At 44.4% G+C, this 17,140-nt stretch overlaps 1 protein-coding gene across 8 annotated transcripts in view; it reads right to left on the reverse strand.

Moving 5' to 3' along the window:
* Positions 1-17,140, reverse strand: part of AGAP1 (ArfGAP with GTPase domain, ankyrin repeat and PH domain 1) — a 450,161-nt gene that overhangs the window by 23,310 nt on the left and 409,711 nt on the right. For all 8 annotated transcript variants that reach the window (XM_077272354.1, XM_077272355.1, XM_077272357.1 and 5 more), the window contains 3 exons: positions 15,175-15,329; positions 13,323-13,413; positions 9,276-9,498 (listed from right to left, as the gene is read on the reverse strand). In XM_077272354.1, coding sequence (XP_077128469.1) covers positions 9,276-9,498; positions 13,323-13,413; positions 15,175-15,329 — 469 coding nt within the window. The remainder of the gene's footprint in view (positions 1-9,275; positions 9,499-13,322; positions 13,414-15,174; positions 15,330-17,140) is intronic.

Consider the following 17,140-nt stretch of genomic DNA (forward strand, 5'->3'; position numbering starts at 1 on the left):
TAGAGGACCATGGGGAGAGCATTATATTGTATGGAGGACCATGGAGAGTGCATTATATTATATGGAGGACCATGGTGAGAGCATTGTATTGTATGGAGGACCATGGGGGTGCATTATATTGTATGGAGGACCATGGGGAGTGCATTATATTTTATGGAGGACCATGGGGAGAGCATTATATTGTATGGAGGATCATGGGGATGGCATTATATTGTATGGAGGACCATGGGGAGAGCATTATATTGTATGGAGGACCATGGGGACAGCATTATATAGTATGGAGGACCATGGGGAGTGCATTATATTATATGGAGGACCATGGTGAGAGCATTATATTGTATGGAGGACCATGCTGAGAGCATTATATTGTATGGAGGACCTTGGGGGCGCATTATATTGTATGGAGGACTATGGGGAGAGCATTATCTTGTATGGAGGACCATGGGAAGCGCATTATATTTTATGGAGGACCATGTGGAGAGAATAATATTGTATGAGGGACCATGGGCGGGGCATTATATTATCTGGTGGACCATGGGGGGCATTATATTGTATGGGGGACCTGTTGTGGACTGGTAATTTAGGAGCGACATGCGACTAGCTCTGAGCAGGTGGTAACTATACAGACCGCAGTTCCTAATCTTAACACAACACTAGAAGTAGCCGTGGGATGTTCCTGTCACTCCCTGGACAGCTCGTCACAGCCGGAGAACTAGCTACCCCTAAAGGTAGAAACAGGAAAGCTATCTTGCCTCAGAGAAAATCCCCAAAGGATAGGATAGCCCCCCACAAATATTGACTGTGAGAGGAGAAGGAAATGACATACGTAGTATGAAACAAGATTGAGCAAAGGAGGCCACTTCTAGCTATATACATAGTAAGGAAAGAACACTGTGCGGTCAGTAATAAAAACTAGAAAAAGTCCACCGCAGAGATATGCAAAAATCTCCACACCTGACTAAAGGTGTGGAGGGCAAAATCTGCAGCCCAGAGCTTCCAGCTTAGCTAAATAGATCCATACTGATAAGCTGGACAAATGAGCAAAACATAGAATGTGCTGAACAATAAAGTCCACAACAAATGGACTGCAAAAGGACAAGCAAGGACTTATCTTTGCTGAACTGGACAGAGTGTCAGGGAAATCCAAAAGAGCAGTGGCTCCAAGCAGGAACAATTGACAACTGGCATTGATTGAGGCCTAAGGCCAGACTAAAATAGCCGAGCCAGAAAGATGATCAGTTGAAGCAGCTGCTAATGCCAAATCCAAGAAGCAGCTATACCACTCAAAACCACAGGAGGGAGCCCAAGAGCAGAATTCACAAAAGTGCTACTTACAACCATCGGAGGGAGCCCAAGAGCGGAATTCACAACAGGGACCATAGGGGGAGCATTATACTGTATGCAAGCAATCATACAGTATGAAGGTTTGTGTTGGGTCAATAATACTGTTTGGAGAGCTAGTGCGGGCCATTATGCAGCGTGGAGAGGTGTGGGGCCATTAGACTACACGGAGGGCTGTGGGTGGGGTCACACTGAGATCATACTGTGTTGGGGGTCACCATAGTTTGCCTTGGGAGTTGAGGTGGGGTACAGTACAGTCATTATACTGTGCATGTGGAGGCTAATCTGGAGGAATTTACTAAGGGGGTATCATATTGCGTTTGTGGTGCACTTTGTTGGCATCATTCTTTATGGGGGCAAAGAAAGAAGAATCTAGGACTTCACCACGATAAAAATTAATATTTAAAGGCTAGAAAGATGCGAGACCTGCTCTTCTGTGACCCAGACAATAATTAATATATTTATTTTTGGAGCGGGCTGGGGGGTCTTAATTATAACTTCTGATATGGGGTTCCATGATCTCTATGTACGCCACTGCTTGAGCATCTAAAAGTATTATTATTATTATAAAAGTCCAAAAACACTATTCTAAAGAAGGCATGAAATATTTTATAAAAATCAAACATGCTTTTTGCTTGGCCTAACTATGCCATGCACTAGTGCGGTCTGTAAGCTGACGGCACTGTAAATACGACATCTTAGTACACAAGTTAAATACTCCTGGGCACTGGCCCTTTTAAGTCAGGACACAAATTTCACACACAGGGGCATTTCTCATTACGGACCCTGTGTTGGAATTAATCAAGGTGAAAATTGCAATCAATCTCCCGCTGAGAGGAAAGGCTGGCATACTGTGCCCACGTGACAAAGACACTTGACTGTGGAGGCTAGTAAAACAAAAGACAAGTAAAAAGCACAAAGTATGCCTGCGATGTCTGCCTGGATGTGAGGGCAAACGCTGGGAAAGCAAGTGATAAGGGAGCCTGGCTCGCTGGTGCTCCAGCCATATAACTGCAGGAGGGACAGGGACCGATTACCGGCCTGTAAAGAGGACAAGCTGGGCTCAGTGTTGGACTTGGCATGGTTCCTACAAGAGACAGAGTTATGGTTAGGAGAGCAATGAATATTATGGGTATTACGGAAAGTAAAGACTGAGCCTGGACTAGTAAAGAGGCTCTGGGGCTTACCAAAGCCAGATCTGCTTGACGTTTATGAGCAGCACTGAGCACATGGCGGATCCCGGATCCCGTTTTTAGGCTGTTTTGACCCCATCCAGAGTGATTTATCTAGATGATCGTCTAATCTGCACATTTACGCTGGAAAAATTTTTGTGGCATAGCAAAGTTGAAAAATAAAGTCCACTATTTTGCATGCAGATATCCACATAGTTCCAATAAAGAATGGACACCCCCGTGCACATAACTTTGACCATTTGCAGGTTTTGTCTTACAAACATCCGTTTAACACCATCAACCATTAGTATCACATTTAGTGACTGTAGTCAGATGACCGTTTCAGCATTCACATCCCAAATAAAGAGGTTAACACAGGCTGCGTCTGAGCGCCCCCTCCACACACACACACACGCAGCATCTGCTGCCCCCTAGACAATCCAGCTGTCCAAACTTTATTGGCAGCAAAATGTCAGATCCGTGCGACAAGCACACGGGCGACAATCACATACAATCACGCATGACACACGGCACAGGCAATGCTTCCTAGTCGGAGCACAGCAACGGGGGCACGCTGATCCGCCACAGCCCGTCTGACTCTAATACACCTTGAGTTGCAATTAGTGGCCCTGTCATTTTCGGCCGCTGCTGCCAATTAATTAAGCCTGTCAAATGGAAAAACAGCGGCACTCACAAGATAATTAATATCGGGAGAGACGCGGCAGCTCGGAGCTGCGAGAACGTACCCTGGAGAAGAGGAGAGAGAAAGAGGAAAGACAAATAGAAACTCGGAGAGAGACAGAGACTGTGAAACAGAGACAGTTTATTGAGCCATAAGAGACCGTTCAGATGAATTACATGAGACAAGGAGAACAAGCGTACATAGAAAGCACTAAGAGAGGACAATAAGTGACGTGGCGGGGAATAGAGGGTCTAGTAGGTACAAGGAGCGAGGGCAGACAGTCGCAAGGTGGAGAACACAATATGAGAGGAGTGATTGGTACCAGCAAACTGGCAGAGAAGAAAGTTAAACTGCCCTTGTTCTAATTGTTAAATTTGATGGTCCGTGGAGGGGGAAGGGGGGGAACGCTCTGATTAAAAGCTCCCCATGAGCCCAGCAGCCTCTCGCAGTCTGGGCAGCTGCAGTGTCAGAGCTGGGGAGCGTATTCATATCATTAAGCCCCAGAGAACTTAATTGAAAGAAGAGCCAGGCCTGGACCTTGACACGCAGGAGGTCAGAGTAATTGCTGCCGGACATATTTAACATTAAGATAATCAGCCTATTAATTACCCTTCGGATCATTAAATCAGCCAGTTGCAAAATGAAATTCCTGCCTCTATTACTCAGCTGAGAGACCACAGGGCCTCCACTCACCATCTATCAGTTTGAGGCTGAACCAGCGAGCGAGAGGGGGGAGAGGCGAGACCGTGCCAGGAGGAGAGAGAAGACAGGTAAGTGACAAGCGGGCAGGAGGGGACTGAGGAACAGGGAGGAAGGGAAGGTAAGGGGCATAATGGCCAGTCATGGGGCAATACTGAAGGTTCAGGCTTAGGGCAGTAACGAGGTCAAGGTGACCACATCTACAGCAGAGCCTCTCCTAAAAGCACGCCGTCTAATAACGCTCTATTCAGGACTGAAGTCTCCCGTGGTCGCGTTGTGATGTGCAAGGGGTTAAATTCACGCCAACACAGGAGCTGGCCCTTGGACCAGAGTGTGGAGATCACAGCCAGCCATGAGGTCCTGATTACAGCGAGTTAACGAGGTGAGGTGACCCTGGCTGGCAGAGACAGGAGCCAGGGTAAGTAAATAGGGGAGGGCAGGCGTGGAGAGGGCCGAGGGGGGGCTGCCAGCTCTCCACTTAGCAGGATAATAAAGGAAATCATCCTTGATTATCAGTGCTAATTTGGACACTGCCGGTAGCTTGTTATGCGAGCTCTGAGTAGCATTTAATTAATTCAATTGCTTGTTAATGGGGGAAGTGACATGTGGGGAGCAGATGGGTCTATGGGTCAGTTTAGCAAGAGCATTGTCCTGTCGCATACACCGCCTTCATTTCTCTCCCAAAACATGAGCTATATATGTCTTGTATCCACAGCAACGGCCCGGTAATGTCGCTGATTATTTTATTCTGTACAACGTGTCAGAAGACATCACATACACATGAACGTCATAGTAATAAAGCCGGGACCATGCAGGCAGCCGCAGAACTGGGCAACAACATCACATTTCATTCTGCAATTTACAAGAAGCCAGAAAATAGAATGATCCCTGCGTCTCCATCATCTATTATATTTCCACACCAGAATATCACTCTCCATGCGCAGACTGAGATTGCAGAGCCGAGGTTAGGCGGCAGTGCCGACAGGTCACAATTGTTTCTATTTCGCTGGACCAAGACTGCCATTGTGAGGCCAGTGTATGTGGAGGCTGTAGATCGACACGGGAGCCATAACCACAACCATCGCTACACTTAACACACATACCAGAACGCTGGAGACAAATAATGACTTGGAAAGTCTAAAAGGCTGCCCCCCCCCAAAATGTGTTCTTACACCCCAAAGTATCAAAACATTTTCGCCAGAATAATGGTGTAAAATTATTTCACACCTCACTGCATTTTTATGCCAACTTTGGCCATCTCCACTCAGGAAAGGACGTGGCCAACAACGTTATCATAACTTACGCCACAAAAGTGAAATGTCTTATGCTGGCGAACGGCAGCTGAAAGACACGCCAAATTCATTAAGAGGCAAATGTGTCTTCATGACTTTGGCGCATCTTACTCCAGTGCTGTCCTGTCTGGATGAAGCGGACCTATAATGAAGAAATAAAGAAGCTTCCACCTTGATTGCAGCTCTGGTTCCTGTGAAATTCTTTTTGATTTTTTAAAATATTTTTAGCTAACAGTCTGACCTTATTGGGTGTCTTCACAATCATCTCCAATTTAAGGCTGGAGTCATACTAGGGCATACAAAAATCGGTCCCATGATGAGCCAGAAAAGTAGGATGAGTGTCCAACAAGTACCATGTGATTTTTCTGAAGTAGCATCCATAGAACATGCGTGTGCAATGCGTTCTTAACATCAGCTGTTACATACTGTAATTCTCTGTCATTTAAAGCTAGTTTACAAACTAATAAAGCAATGTTATATACAGATGTAGATATGTAGATGCAGCAACATGTCAAAGTTTTAGCACCCCTGGTCGGGATCCAAGGGGTAACGTTTCTCCTCGCAGAGAGTGACATGTCAAGGTGAGGGGACTTTTAAGTCAAAATTACTGTTATTGTGAACAGTTAAGCAAGATGAAGATGAAATGATCTCAAAAAGGCCTAAAGGTAAAAATGACATATCCTTAGTATTTTAAGCAAACAAAAATATACCGCAGTCATTTTTAACATTTTAATAGTTGTAAAAAGGAAAATGGGTGGATGCAAAAGTTTGGACACCCTTGGAGATTTCTGTGCCCAGATAACTTTGACCAAGGTGTCAGACCTTAATTAGCCTGTTAGGGTTATGGCTTGTTCACTATCGTCATTAGGAAAGGCCAGGTGATGTAAATTTCCCAACTTTATAAAAACCCAGCCTCCTCTAACCTTGTGCCAAAAAACAGCAGCCATGGATTCTTCTAAGCAGCTGCCTAGCACTTTGAAAATTAAAATGGTGAAGGCCCACAAAGCAGGAGAAGGCTATAAGAAGATAGCACAGTGTTTTCAAGTTGCCCTTTCCTCCGTTTGAAATGTCATTAAGAAATGGCAGTTAACAGGAACAGTGGAGGTCAAGATAAGGTCTGGAAGACCAAGCAACATTTCAGTGAGAGCTGCTTGTAGGATTGCTAGAGAGGCAAATTAGAACCTAGAACCCCCACTTGACTGCAAAAAAATTTTCAAAAAGATTTAGCAGACCACGGAGTTGTGGTACATTGTTCTACTGTTCAGAGACAACTGCACAAATATGGCGTTCATGGAAGAGTCATCAGAAGAAAATCTCTCCTGCATCCTCACCATAAAATTCAGTGTGAGAGCTATGCAGAAGAACTTCTATAAAAAAAAAAAAAAAAAAAGCCTATCATATTTTGAAAACAAGACCTGTGGACTGATGAGGTTAAAACGGAACTATTTGGCCACAATGATCAAAGGTATGTGTGGAGAAAAAAGGGCACAGAATTTCAGAAAAAGAACATCTCACCAACCATTAAGCATTAGGGTGAATCAATCATGCTTTGGGGTTGTGTTGCAGCCAATGCCACGGGAAACTTTCACTGGTACAGGGGAAGAAAGGATTCAATTACATTTCTACAAATTCTTGATGCAAACATAACACCATCGGTAAAAAAGCTGAAGTTGAAAAGAGGATGTCTTGTTCAAATGTATAATGATCCTAATTGATCATAATTGAAAATCTGTGGTTAGACCTCAAAATAGCAGTACATACAAAACGACCCAGGAATTTCACAGAACTGGAAAAATTTTCCAAGGAAGATTGAATGAAAATACCTCAAACAAAAATTGAAAGACTCTTGTCTGGCTACAAAATTGTTTACAAGCTGTGATACTTTCAAAGGGGGTGGTACTAGGTACTAACCATGCAGGCTGCCCACACTTTTGCAACAGCCCATTTTCTTTTTTGTAATTTTTTAAACGTAAAAGGTGAATTTTTTTTTTTTACCTTAAATACAAAAGGAAATGGGTCCTCGTTAACTTTAGGCCTTTAAGAGTTCATTTAACCCCTTCACTCCCGGAGCTGTTTTCCATTTTCGCTCCCCTACTTTCCAGAGCCATACCTTTTTTATTTTTCCGTCAATATGGCCATGTGAGGGCTTATATTTTGTGGGACGAGTTGTACTTTTGAATGAAACCATTGGTTTTACCATGTCATGTAACAGAAAACAGTAAAAAAATTCCAAGTGCAATGAAATTGCAAAAAAAAGTGCAATCCCACACTTGTTTTTTGTTTGGCTTTTTGCTAGCTTCACTAAATGCTAAAACTGACCTGCCATTATGATTCTCCACTTTTATCTAAGTGGTAAAAAAAATTCCAAAATTTGCTAAAACAAAAAAAAAAAGCGCAATTTTCCAATACCCGTAGCGTCTCTATTTTTTGTGATCTGGGGTCGGGTGAGGGATTATTTTTTGTGTGCCAAGCTGACGTTTTTAATGATACCATTTTGATGCAGATACGTTCTTTTGATCGCCTGTTATTGCATTTTAATGCAATGTCGCGGCGACCAAAAAAACATAATTTGGTCGTTTTGATTTTTTTTCTTGCTACGCCGTTTAGCGATCAGGTTAATCCTTTTTATTATTGATAGATTGGGCGATTCTGAACGCAGTGATACCAAATATGTGTAGGTTTGATTTTTTTTTTTCATTGTTTTATTTTGATTGGGGTGAAAGGGAGGTGACTTGAACTTTTTTTATTTTGTTTATATTTTTAAACACTTTTTATTTTATTTTGGCATGCTTCAATAGCCTCCATGGGAGGCTAGAAGCATGCACTACTCGATCGCCTCTGCTACACAGAGGTGATGCACAGATCACCTCTATGCAGCAGAATTGCAGCCTGTGGTCAGTGCTCATAGCAATCTGCCATCAACAACCATAGAGGTCTGAAGGAGACCTCTGGTTGTGATGGCACCGCACCGATGACCCCCGATCACGTGACGGGGGTCAGCGGTGCGAGTACTTCCGGACGCGCGGCCGGCAGCGCTTGTTAAATTCCGCTGTCAGAGTTTGACATCGGCATTTAACTGATTAATAGGCACGGGTGGATCGCGATTCCGCTCGTGCCCATTGCACGCACATGTCAGCTGTTGAGAACAGCTGACATGTCGCGGCTTTGAGGTGGGCTCACTGCTGGAGCCTGCATCAAAGCGGGGGATACTGCCAGCTGATGTACTATTCCGTCAGCTGGCAGAAAGGGGTTAATCTTCAACTTGCTTAACTGTTCACGATAACAGTAATTTTGACTAAGTGTGCCCAAACTTTTACATGCCACTGTAGGTATATAGAATAGATAGAAGATAGATAGAATAAATAGGATAGATGTCCTGTAGATATTTAAAGGGGTATGCCCATCTCCAAGATCCTATCCGAAAATGTATTAGGTGTAATAATACTAATATTAGCAAATATCTCCAATTAGAAATATAGTATAGTTTTTCTGATTAGCTATTTCTCTTTCCTCAAGTGCAGGCATCGCAGGACCTGCACATGAGCATAGTCTGGCCGGGGCTCTTTCACACCCCCGGGGTATACTCTGGCCTAGGCCACTTTAACCCCAGGCATAGTCTGGTACGGAGTATATTCTGGCCTGTTACACCGGGCCTCAAAGGTAACCACCAAACCTCAATATAGAAGATAAAAAATGGAGGCAGCATACCAGTTAAAGGTGAAAAAAGTGCTATTTAATAGCCAAAAGTGGCGACGTTTCAACTCAGGGAAATGAGCCTTTTTCAAGTGTATGTATGTATGTATGTATGTACGTACGGACGTACGTATTATTATTTATTAATATAGCGCCATTTATTCCAAGGCGCTTTACATGTGAGGTGGGGTATATATAATAAAAACAAGTACAATAATCTTAAACCATACAAGTCACGACAGGAGGAGAGAGGACCCTGCCCGCGAGGGCTCACAATCTACAAATATATATATACACACACAGTATATATTGATGGTGGCTACTGATAACAATGAGGAAGTTACATGAAATTAACTGGTAACACTTCTTTCTCAATACATTAATAATGACACTGACCTGGGGCTCTCTGAACATGGCTTCACATGGCCTTGACTGCTTCCTTCCCATACACTGTTTGCAAGCTCATTCCCAATGGCAGACATGACTTTTATTAGCTCAGGCGGCCAGTCATCGAGGTCCAAAGATCGGACGCGAGAAAGATGAGTCCCCAGGTTGCGATGAATCCCAGAACATTCTATGCACATTAGCGCTCCGAGATTCAGGCTGGCCCAGTCTGGATCTGTGGAGATCAGGAAGGAAGAATCCATAGTACATATTGACAGTGTAGCTATAAAAATGTGTGACCCAGCAAAGAAAAGTCCCAAGCCTGCCATTAATATGAAATCACTGAATGCAGTAACATCACTACTATTATGCTTTGACAGTCTAAGATTACCGTCTCACAGTGGCACTTTGGTCGCTACGACGGCACGATCCGTGACGTTCCAGCGATATACTTACGATCTCGCTGTGTCTGACACGCTACTGCGATCAGGGACCCCGCTGAGAATCGTACGTCATAGCAGATCGTTTGAAACTTTCTTTCGTCGCTGGATGTGACTGACTGTGAGCGCCGGCCGTAAAGTAAAAGCAGAGCACAGCAGTGACGTCACCGCTGTGCTGTGCTTTACGGCCGGCACTGACACAGTCAGTGCGGGAAGCTGACGACGAGGGACGTGACAGTCACCGGAATGTGAGTATGTAATGTTTTTGTTTTTTTTACATTTACAATGGTAACCAGGGTAAACATCAGGTTACTAAGCGCGGCCCTGCGCTTAGTAACCCGATGTTTACCCTGGTTACCCGGGGACTTCGGCATCGTTGGTCGCTGGAGAGAGCTGTCTATGTGACAGCTCTCCAGCGACCACACAACGACTTACCAACGATCACGGCCAGGTCGTATCGCTGCTCGTGATCGTTGGTAAATCGTTTAGTGTAACGGTACCCTTAGGGCTAATACTGGACAGGTTAAACAATGTGAACCCTTTTAATGGGATTAACCTAATAAAAGGGTTCACATTGTTTAATCTGTCCATTATTAGCCCTTGACTGCATTCACACCTCTGTTGTACATGTCCATTGGCCAGCAGTTTTTTAAATGGACAACACACGGACTCAAAGCTTCATTGATCTATGGATCCATCACTTATCCATTTTAAAAGCGGATCCATGTTTCCGATCAGTGAGACTCCGCGTATTCTCATTCAACCCTTTTTCACTGGTTCCCTGTTAAGAGTCAGTGGATCCCAAAAAAAGTTTGGACCGTATCTGCTTCAGCTTTATAAAATGTATGGGGAAAAAACAGATGTAACATGGATGAAACACACACACACACTAAAACCGGTCCATTTTACACGAATGTTGTGTGAATGTAGCCTTGACCTGGCCATACACACTTAATAAACTCATCGTATCACTCTCTCTCCAAACTTCCCCGTAGATATATACTTTCTAAAGTTGTGTTCTCAACAGGGGGGGTAACAAAGAGGGTGTCTCACTTCCTGGAGAACAAAAACGTACAGGGTTGGGCAATTTGAGTTTAAACTCAAAGTGGTTTTGAATCTACGGTAAGATTTCTTCTAGCACCGTAGCATACAAAATCTCAACAGTGTGTAATATACACAGTGCTAGGATTCAGCTCTACTTGCCAGATAAAGCGGTTGTCACATGACTGTTCAAATGCGTTTTGCCTACTTAAAGTCATGATGCCGACAGACTTCTATTCCTAGTTTTCTCAATAAAACATTGAGAGAAGAAAGTAAAGAAGCTAGTCTGCTCATGACTGCAAGAATGGAAATCACATATGATTGGGCATATGCCGGCAGCGTGAACCGACTAGTACAGCTGAATCCTAAGGCTATGTGCACACGTTGCGAATTTTGCTGCGGATCGCAGCTGTTTTCCCTGAGTTTACAGTACCATGTAAACCTACGGAAAACAATATCCGCAGTGCACATGCTGCGGAAAAAAACGCGTGGAAACGTAGCGTTTATTCCGCAGCATGTAAATTCTTTGTGCGGATTCGGCAGTGGTTTACACCTGCTCCTTAATAGGAATCTGCAGGTGTAAAACCACAGGTGGAATCCGCACAAAATCCGCGGTAATTCCGCAGGTAATCCGCAGTGCGGTTTACCTGCGGATTTACCAAAATCAGTACGGAAAAATCTGCAGGACTTTCCGCAACGTGTGCATGTAGCCTTACAGTGTGTATATTTGATTTGGCAAGCACAAGCGCAGGAAAAAAACATTCCTGTAGTCTGGAAAACCCCTCTAATTTTCTTACATAGCTCCTGAACCAAAGCATTGCACTTAAAGTACCAAGACTCATTGGAAAAATCAATTCCAGGGGACATACTGAATTACTGCCAATTGGGCACAAGGTGACACAGTCTCTGCTCGTGTTATCTTCAGGGTTATTATGCCTTTAGTAATCTACTAATAATACAATGTGAAACTTCACGTAAAGAGAATAAGCACCCCGGATCTCCCTGCCGTGTACCTCACAATTTACAGGAATGGAATTGTCCTCTTTTATCCTATCTCCATGTAACTTATCTAAGCTGGACCAAATATTGAACATTGGTTGACTGAAGATATAAGTCAGGATGTATTCACATGAACGGATAGTGCATAACTATGATGGGGTATAACTGTAAAAACTGCATGGAAAAGAACAACACTGCGAAATAGTAAATCGAGTGCTGATTCTGGAGTTAATTTATTATTTTTTTTCTACTGTGAGGCACTAAACCTGTCCATGTGAATACACGGAATGCTTTTCTGCTTGATGAACGTGTTGCAACTTAACAGAACAGGTTTCTTTTTCATAACGTGTAAAAATGCTCATGTAATAAAGCTTACAACGGTTAGGGCAGAGCGACCAGACTCAGATCTACCGAGATAGACCCATGTCAGTCAAAATAGCTTAATACAAGGTACCGTGCGCACAACTATATATAAGGGTGCCTGGGTAGGTTCCCACACCATAAATATATATTAGAAAAACCCAGCACTCATCTTAAATGATCAAACAGGATTTAATAGAATTCACTGTAGTAGAGAAATGTTTCGGTCTTGACTTCAGACCAATCAGTTGGACTAGCAGCGGACACCGCATCCATGAGCACTACGGCTGTATGCAGCACTTTGTCTGCTCCCAGACTTCAACATTGCCATCCATCTCTTCTATAAAAAGATCTTCCGGTATGAAACTACCTATCTAAATGGGATCACCTCTGGTTACCAGTGAATTCGCATCTTAATACACTGTAACTGATGAAGGTCTGAAGTCCAGACCGAAACGTTTCTCTACTACAGTGAATTCTATTAAATCCCGTTTGATCATTTAAGATGAGTGCTGGGTTTTTCTAATATATAGTCAAAATAGCTCAGTCCAGCTGTGATCCAGAGAAGTCCTTGGGAGGTCCCTCAAGCACAGGCTCACAAGAGACATCTAGCTGTGTTATAAGCAGTAGATCTTAGTGGTCCTGTAACCACACACAGGTGGGACACTGATGAGATGGAGGAGCACGGTGGCTCAGTGGTTAGCACTGTAGCCTTGTAACACTGAGGTTGTAGGAACAAATGACAACATCTACAAGGAGTTTGCATGTTCTCCTCAGATTCTTGCTACACTCAGACATACTGATGACAGGAATTCAGATTGTGAGCCCCAATGGGGACAGTGATGATAGTATCTGTAAAGTACTGTGAAATTAATGGCAGTATATAAGAGAGTAAAATGAATAATAAATCTATAGGATGTTTAATGGGCCAGCAGAACTGTAGGATTATGAAACACTAACCAAAACCAGCTCTGGCAATTGATCCGAAGAGTAAATGTGCAGAGAGAACAACAGTGCATTGTTTTACTAAAGGTGCCAATGACGCCTGACTTCCACATAGTCTATGGACAGGCAGAACGGTAGACGGGTTAGTTCTGCTGATAACTGTGTAATGGGAGAATGTGAGAGGTGAAGAAGCCCCGCTTACTGTGTATCTAGCGGATTTTCTAGCAGAATACAAAGGAAGTTCATCTAGGTGTCTCTGGAGATATATACTTACTTTGTGCATCACAATCCACACAATGCGAGTTTCCTGGTAGGTTGCGAATCGACTGTAGAGCTAAAGCCTCATTTTGGCTGGTGAGACGGGACTGAAAAAGTGAAGAAGAAAAAGGGGTCAGACTACAGAGTACGGGTATTCAGCAAAGCCAAGCTCTACTGTGTTTAAGCAATTACAGTGATGGCACAAATACATTCCTGCCCCTTTATAGTTCTGAGAACCATCAAACTGTACTTAATAAACAAATGATTCCACTGTCGTGGCGTGCAGGAGCCCCCTCTCCGACGTGACGAGCAGGAGCCCCCTCTCCGACGTGACGAGCAGGAGCCCCCTCTCCGACGTGACGAGCAGGAGCCCCCTCTCCGACGTGACGAGCAGGAGCCCCCTCTCCGACGTGACGAGCAGGAGCCCCCTCTCCGACGTGACGAGCAGGAGCCCCCTCTCTGATGTGACGAGCAGGAGCCCCCTCTCTGTCGTGTTAAGCAGGAGCCCCCTCTCCGACGTGACGAGCAGGAGCCCCCTCTCCGACGTGACGAGCAGGAGCCCCCTCTCTGTCGTGACGAGCAGGAGCCCCCTCTCTGTCGTGTTAAGCAGGAGCCCCCTCTCCGACGTGACGAGCAGGAGCCCCCTCTCCGACGTGACGAGCAGGAGCCCCCTCTCTGTCGTGTTAAGCAGGAGCCCCCTCTCCGACGTGACGAGCAGGAGCCCCCTCTCCGACGTGACGAGCAGGAGCCCCCTCTCTGACGTGACGAGCAGGAGCCCCCTCTCTGACGTGACGAGCAGGAGCCCCCTCTCTGTCGTGTTAAGCAGGAGCCCCCTCTCCGACGTGACGAGCAGGAGCCCCCTCTCCGACGTGACGAGCAGGAGCCCCCTCTCCGACGTGACGAGCAGGAGCCATCTTCTCTGACGTAACAAGCAGGAGCCCCTTTCGGACGTGAAGAGCAGAAGCCCCCTCTCTGATGCAACGTCCACAGACCATCTCTGACGTCATGTACACGCGCCCCCTCTCTGATGTGACATACACTTGCCCTCTCTGACAACATACACGCGCCCCCTCTATGATGCGACGTCCACAGACCATCTCTGACGTCATGTACACGCGCCCCCTTTCTGATGTGACATACACTTGCCCTCTCTGATAACATACACGCGCCCCCTCTATGATGCGACGTCCACAGACCATCTCTGACGTCATGTACACGTGCCCCCTCTCTGATGTGACGAGCAGGAGCCCCCTCTCTGACGTGACGAGCAGAAGCCCCCTCTCTGACATAACGAGCAGGAACCCCCCCTCTCTGACATAACGAGCAGGAGCCCCCTCTCTGACGTAACAAGCAGGAGCCCCTTTCGGACGTGAAGAGCAGGAGCCCCCTCTATGATGCGACGTCCACAGACCATCTGACGTCATGTACACGCGCCCCCTCTCTGATGTGACATACACTCGCCCTCTCTGACATAACATACACGCGCCCCCTCTATGATGCGACGTCCACAGACCATCTCTGACGTCATGTACACGTGCCCCCTCTCTGATGTGACATACACTCGCCCTCTCTGACATAACATACACGCGCCCCCTCTATGATGCGACGTCCACAGACCATCTCTGACGTCATGTACACGCGCCCCCTCTCTGATGTGATGTACAGGTGCCACCTCTCTGCTAAATATATACTTTAATGTATCTAGTTTACTGGTTCTTCGGTGTGGATCCTTCACATTATGAACATGAGTGGCCTTACTGGGAGTAAACCAATAGCTAACCGATGAACTAAATATCACAACTAATATCTGTGGGAGTCTCTGGTACATAGAGCTACTGTTCATCTATGACGGGGAAATGGCTGCTTACCTTATTTTTACTACTTTCACATGACTGTAGACTGGCAAGGATTTGGCTCTCTATGGCCTGTACCCAGGCATCCCTTTCTTCATAACTTGTAGCTTCAAAATGCCAACTCTGGCCAGTGAGAGAGACAATGATGAACTCAAAGTTTTCCTCTTGCTCTGAAATATAAGAATAGGGAAACATTCAAACAAGTGGAACGTGATCATCAGAAAGTCATTCAGATAGGTTACCCACCAACCACAGTCCAGTGCTGACCTTCCTGCAGCTGGCCCTCATTCACTTTACATTTTATGCATGTACTTTATACATTTTTTTTTTTCAAAAATGATCAAAAACAACAAGTATTTCATATTTTGTCACGGTCAATAACTGCACAGCAAACTACCCTGTGTGTATCAATGTCAGAGGAAATATTATATCTATAAACAGAGTTCCTAACCTTGAGTTTACACTCACAACTTGCAAGAACGGCAGGAAAGCATATCGGCATTTCCCCTTTGCAGGCACTAATTTTCAGATATCCCTGAGCTAATGGGTGAAGACTACTTGCTATGATGTTTCCTATACACAGTATACAAATAGAGGGATTGCAGCTTTTTTTTCTCTGGAGCACACAGTCAAAAGCAGTAACTGCATGGAAAACATTATACAACAGTACTGAGCTGTGTAGCTGTGAATCCATCTCTGGTTTCAGGAAAAAATAGTTGCATGAAGTTGCAGTTTCATCTGCCAACTATCACTATGATGAGTGCTACCCTTCATAGATTTTAAAAAGCTCTGTTACCTGACAACTCGTTGTGCTGGCAGTCATTTTTGGATTTGAGACGCTTTTTTTTTTATTATTTTTTTTGTGATTGATATATTAACAAAACCAAAAAAGAGGGGAAAAAGTGGCTCGTAAGTGAAGAAAGAAGCATATTTCTCTCATAAGATATTACAAGGTTTCTTATTTTTTATCTGTACTACTGATTTCTGCAACGTTTGTTGAAACGACAGGGATCACTGAAATACAAAGCTGACTAGTGAAAATATCAGGACGCAGTAGTCTATTATAGAGGTGAATAGTTATATTCTAGAGAAGGATACAAATTTTAGGAACTGCTTACAAAATTATAACATATGAAGCACACAACAATCTTTCTACTTAGATTTCCCTTTTCTTGTAGGATCTAAAGAAGCCAAGAACTGGCTGTACTAATGTGAATAGAAGTATAACAAAACCTCAAACATTCATATTAAACATCCAAAGCTGGCTCAAAGCTCTCCTGTATAATGATCTTCTATCTGCCATTTATCACAGTACCCCGTTAGGGTAAGATCTTTCCTTATTGAGGATGAAGCTTACGAGGACAATGCACTGCCACACTACAGGTATGGTCAAGTGGCCCACGATTTCTACAGGGTACGTTCTTCAGTACCTGATCCTTCATTGTGGATGGACTTTACTCTGGAGCTAAGCGGCCCCTCGCCATTTTCACATCTACAAGACCACAATGTAGACGGGGGCCGCCCTGGTAGGACAAAAATGTAGTGAACTGACTTCTTGGGAAGGAAACAGCCTATGACAAAGCCATAATTCGGATTATGACCCTAAATGTTTGTGTATGGAGTCCACATTACTGTACATACAATGTTTTATATCTTTTAGCAATGGAGGTGGCTTAAAGGTCAACGTGAAGGTTGTCTGTATATTGCTCAGCAATTTCTAGCTGAATAATTGTCCTTCAGGAGCTTAAAAAAAAAAAAAACTGAATTCAAAAATATACGTTCATTATAAAAAGGGCACTAATGTCCCTCTTGCAAGGAGCTGGCGCCTTCATTTCCGTCAACCCAGAAAAGAACTTCTTCTCCACTCTTTGTGATGAAGACTTGCTTGGAGAAGACTGGCTCATCTCAATAAAAAAAGCCAGTCCTCTATCTCTTCATCATCGAAGGTGATGGAGAAGGGGGCTGACTTATCTATTGAAAA

This window comes from Ranitomeya variabilis, chromosome 7 (assembly GCF_051348905.1).
Source record: "Ranitomeya variabilis isolate aRanVar5 chromosome 7, aRanVar5.hap1, whole genome shotgun sequence".
In the NCBI taxonomy this organism is placed as follows: domain Eukaryota; kingdom Metazoa; phylum Chordata; class Amphibia; order Anura; family Dendrobatidae; genus Ranitomeya; species Ranitomeya variabilis.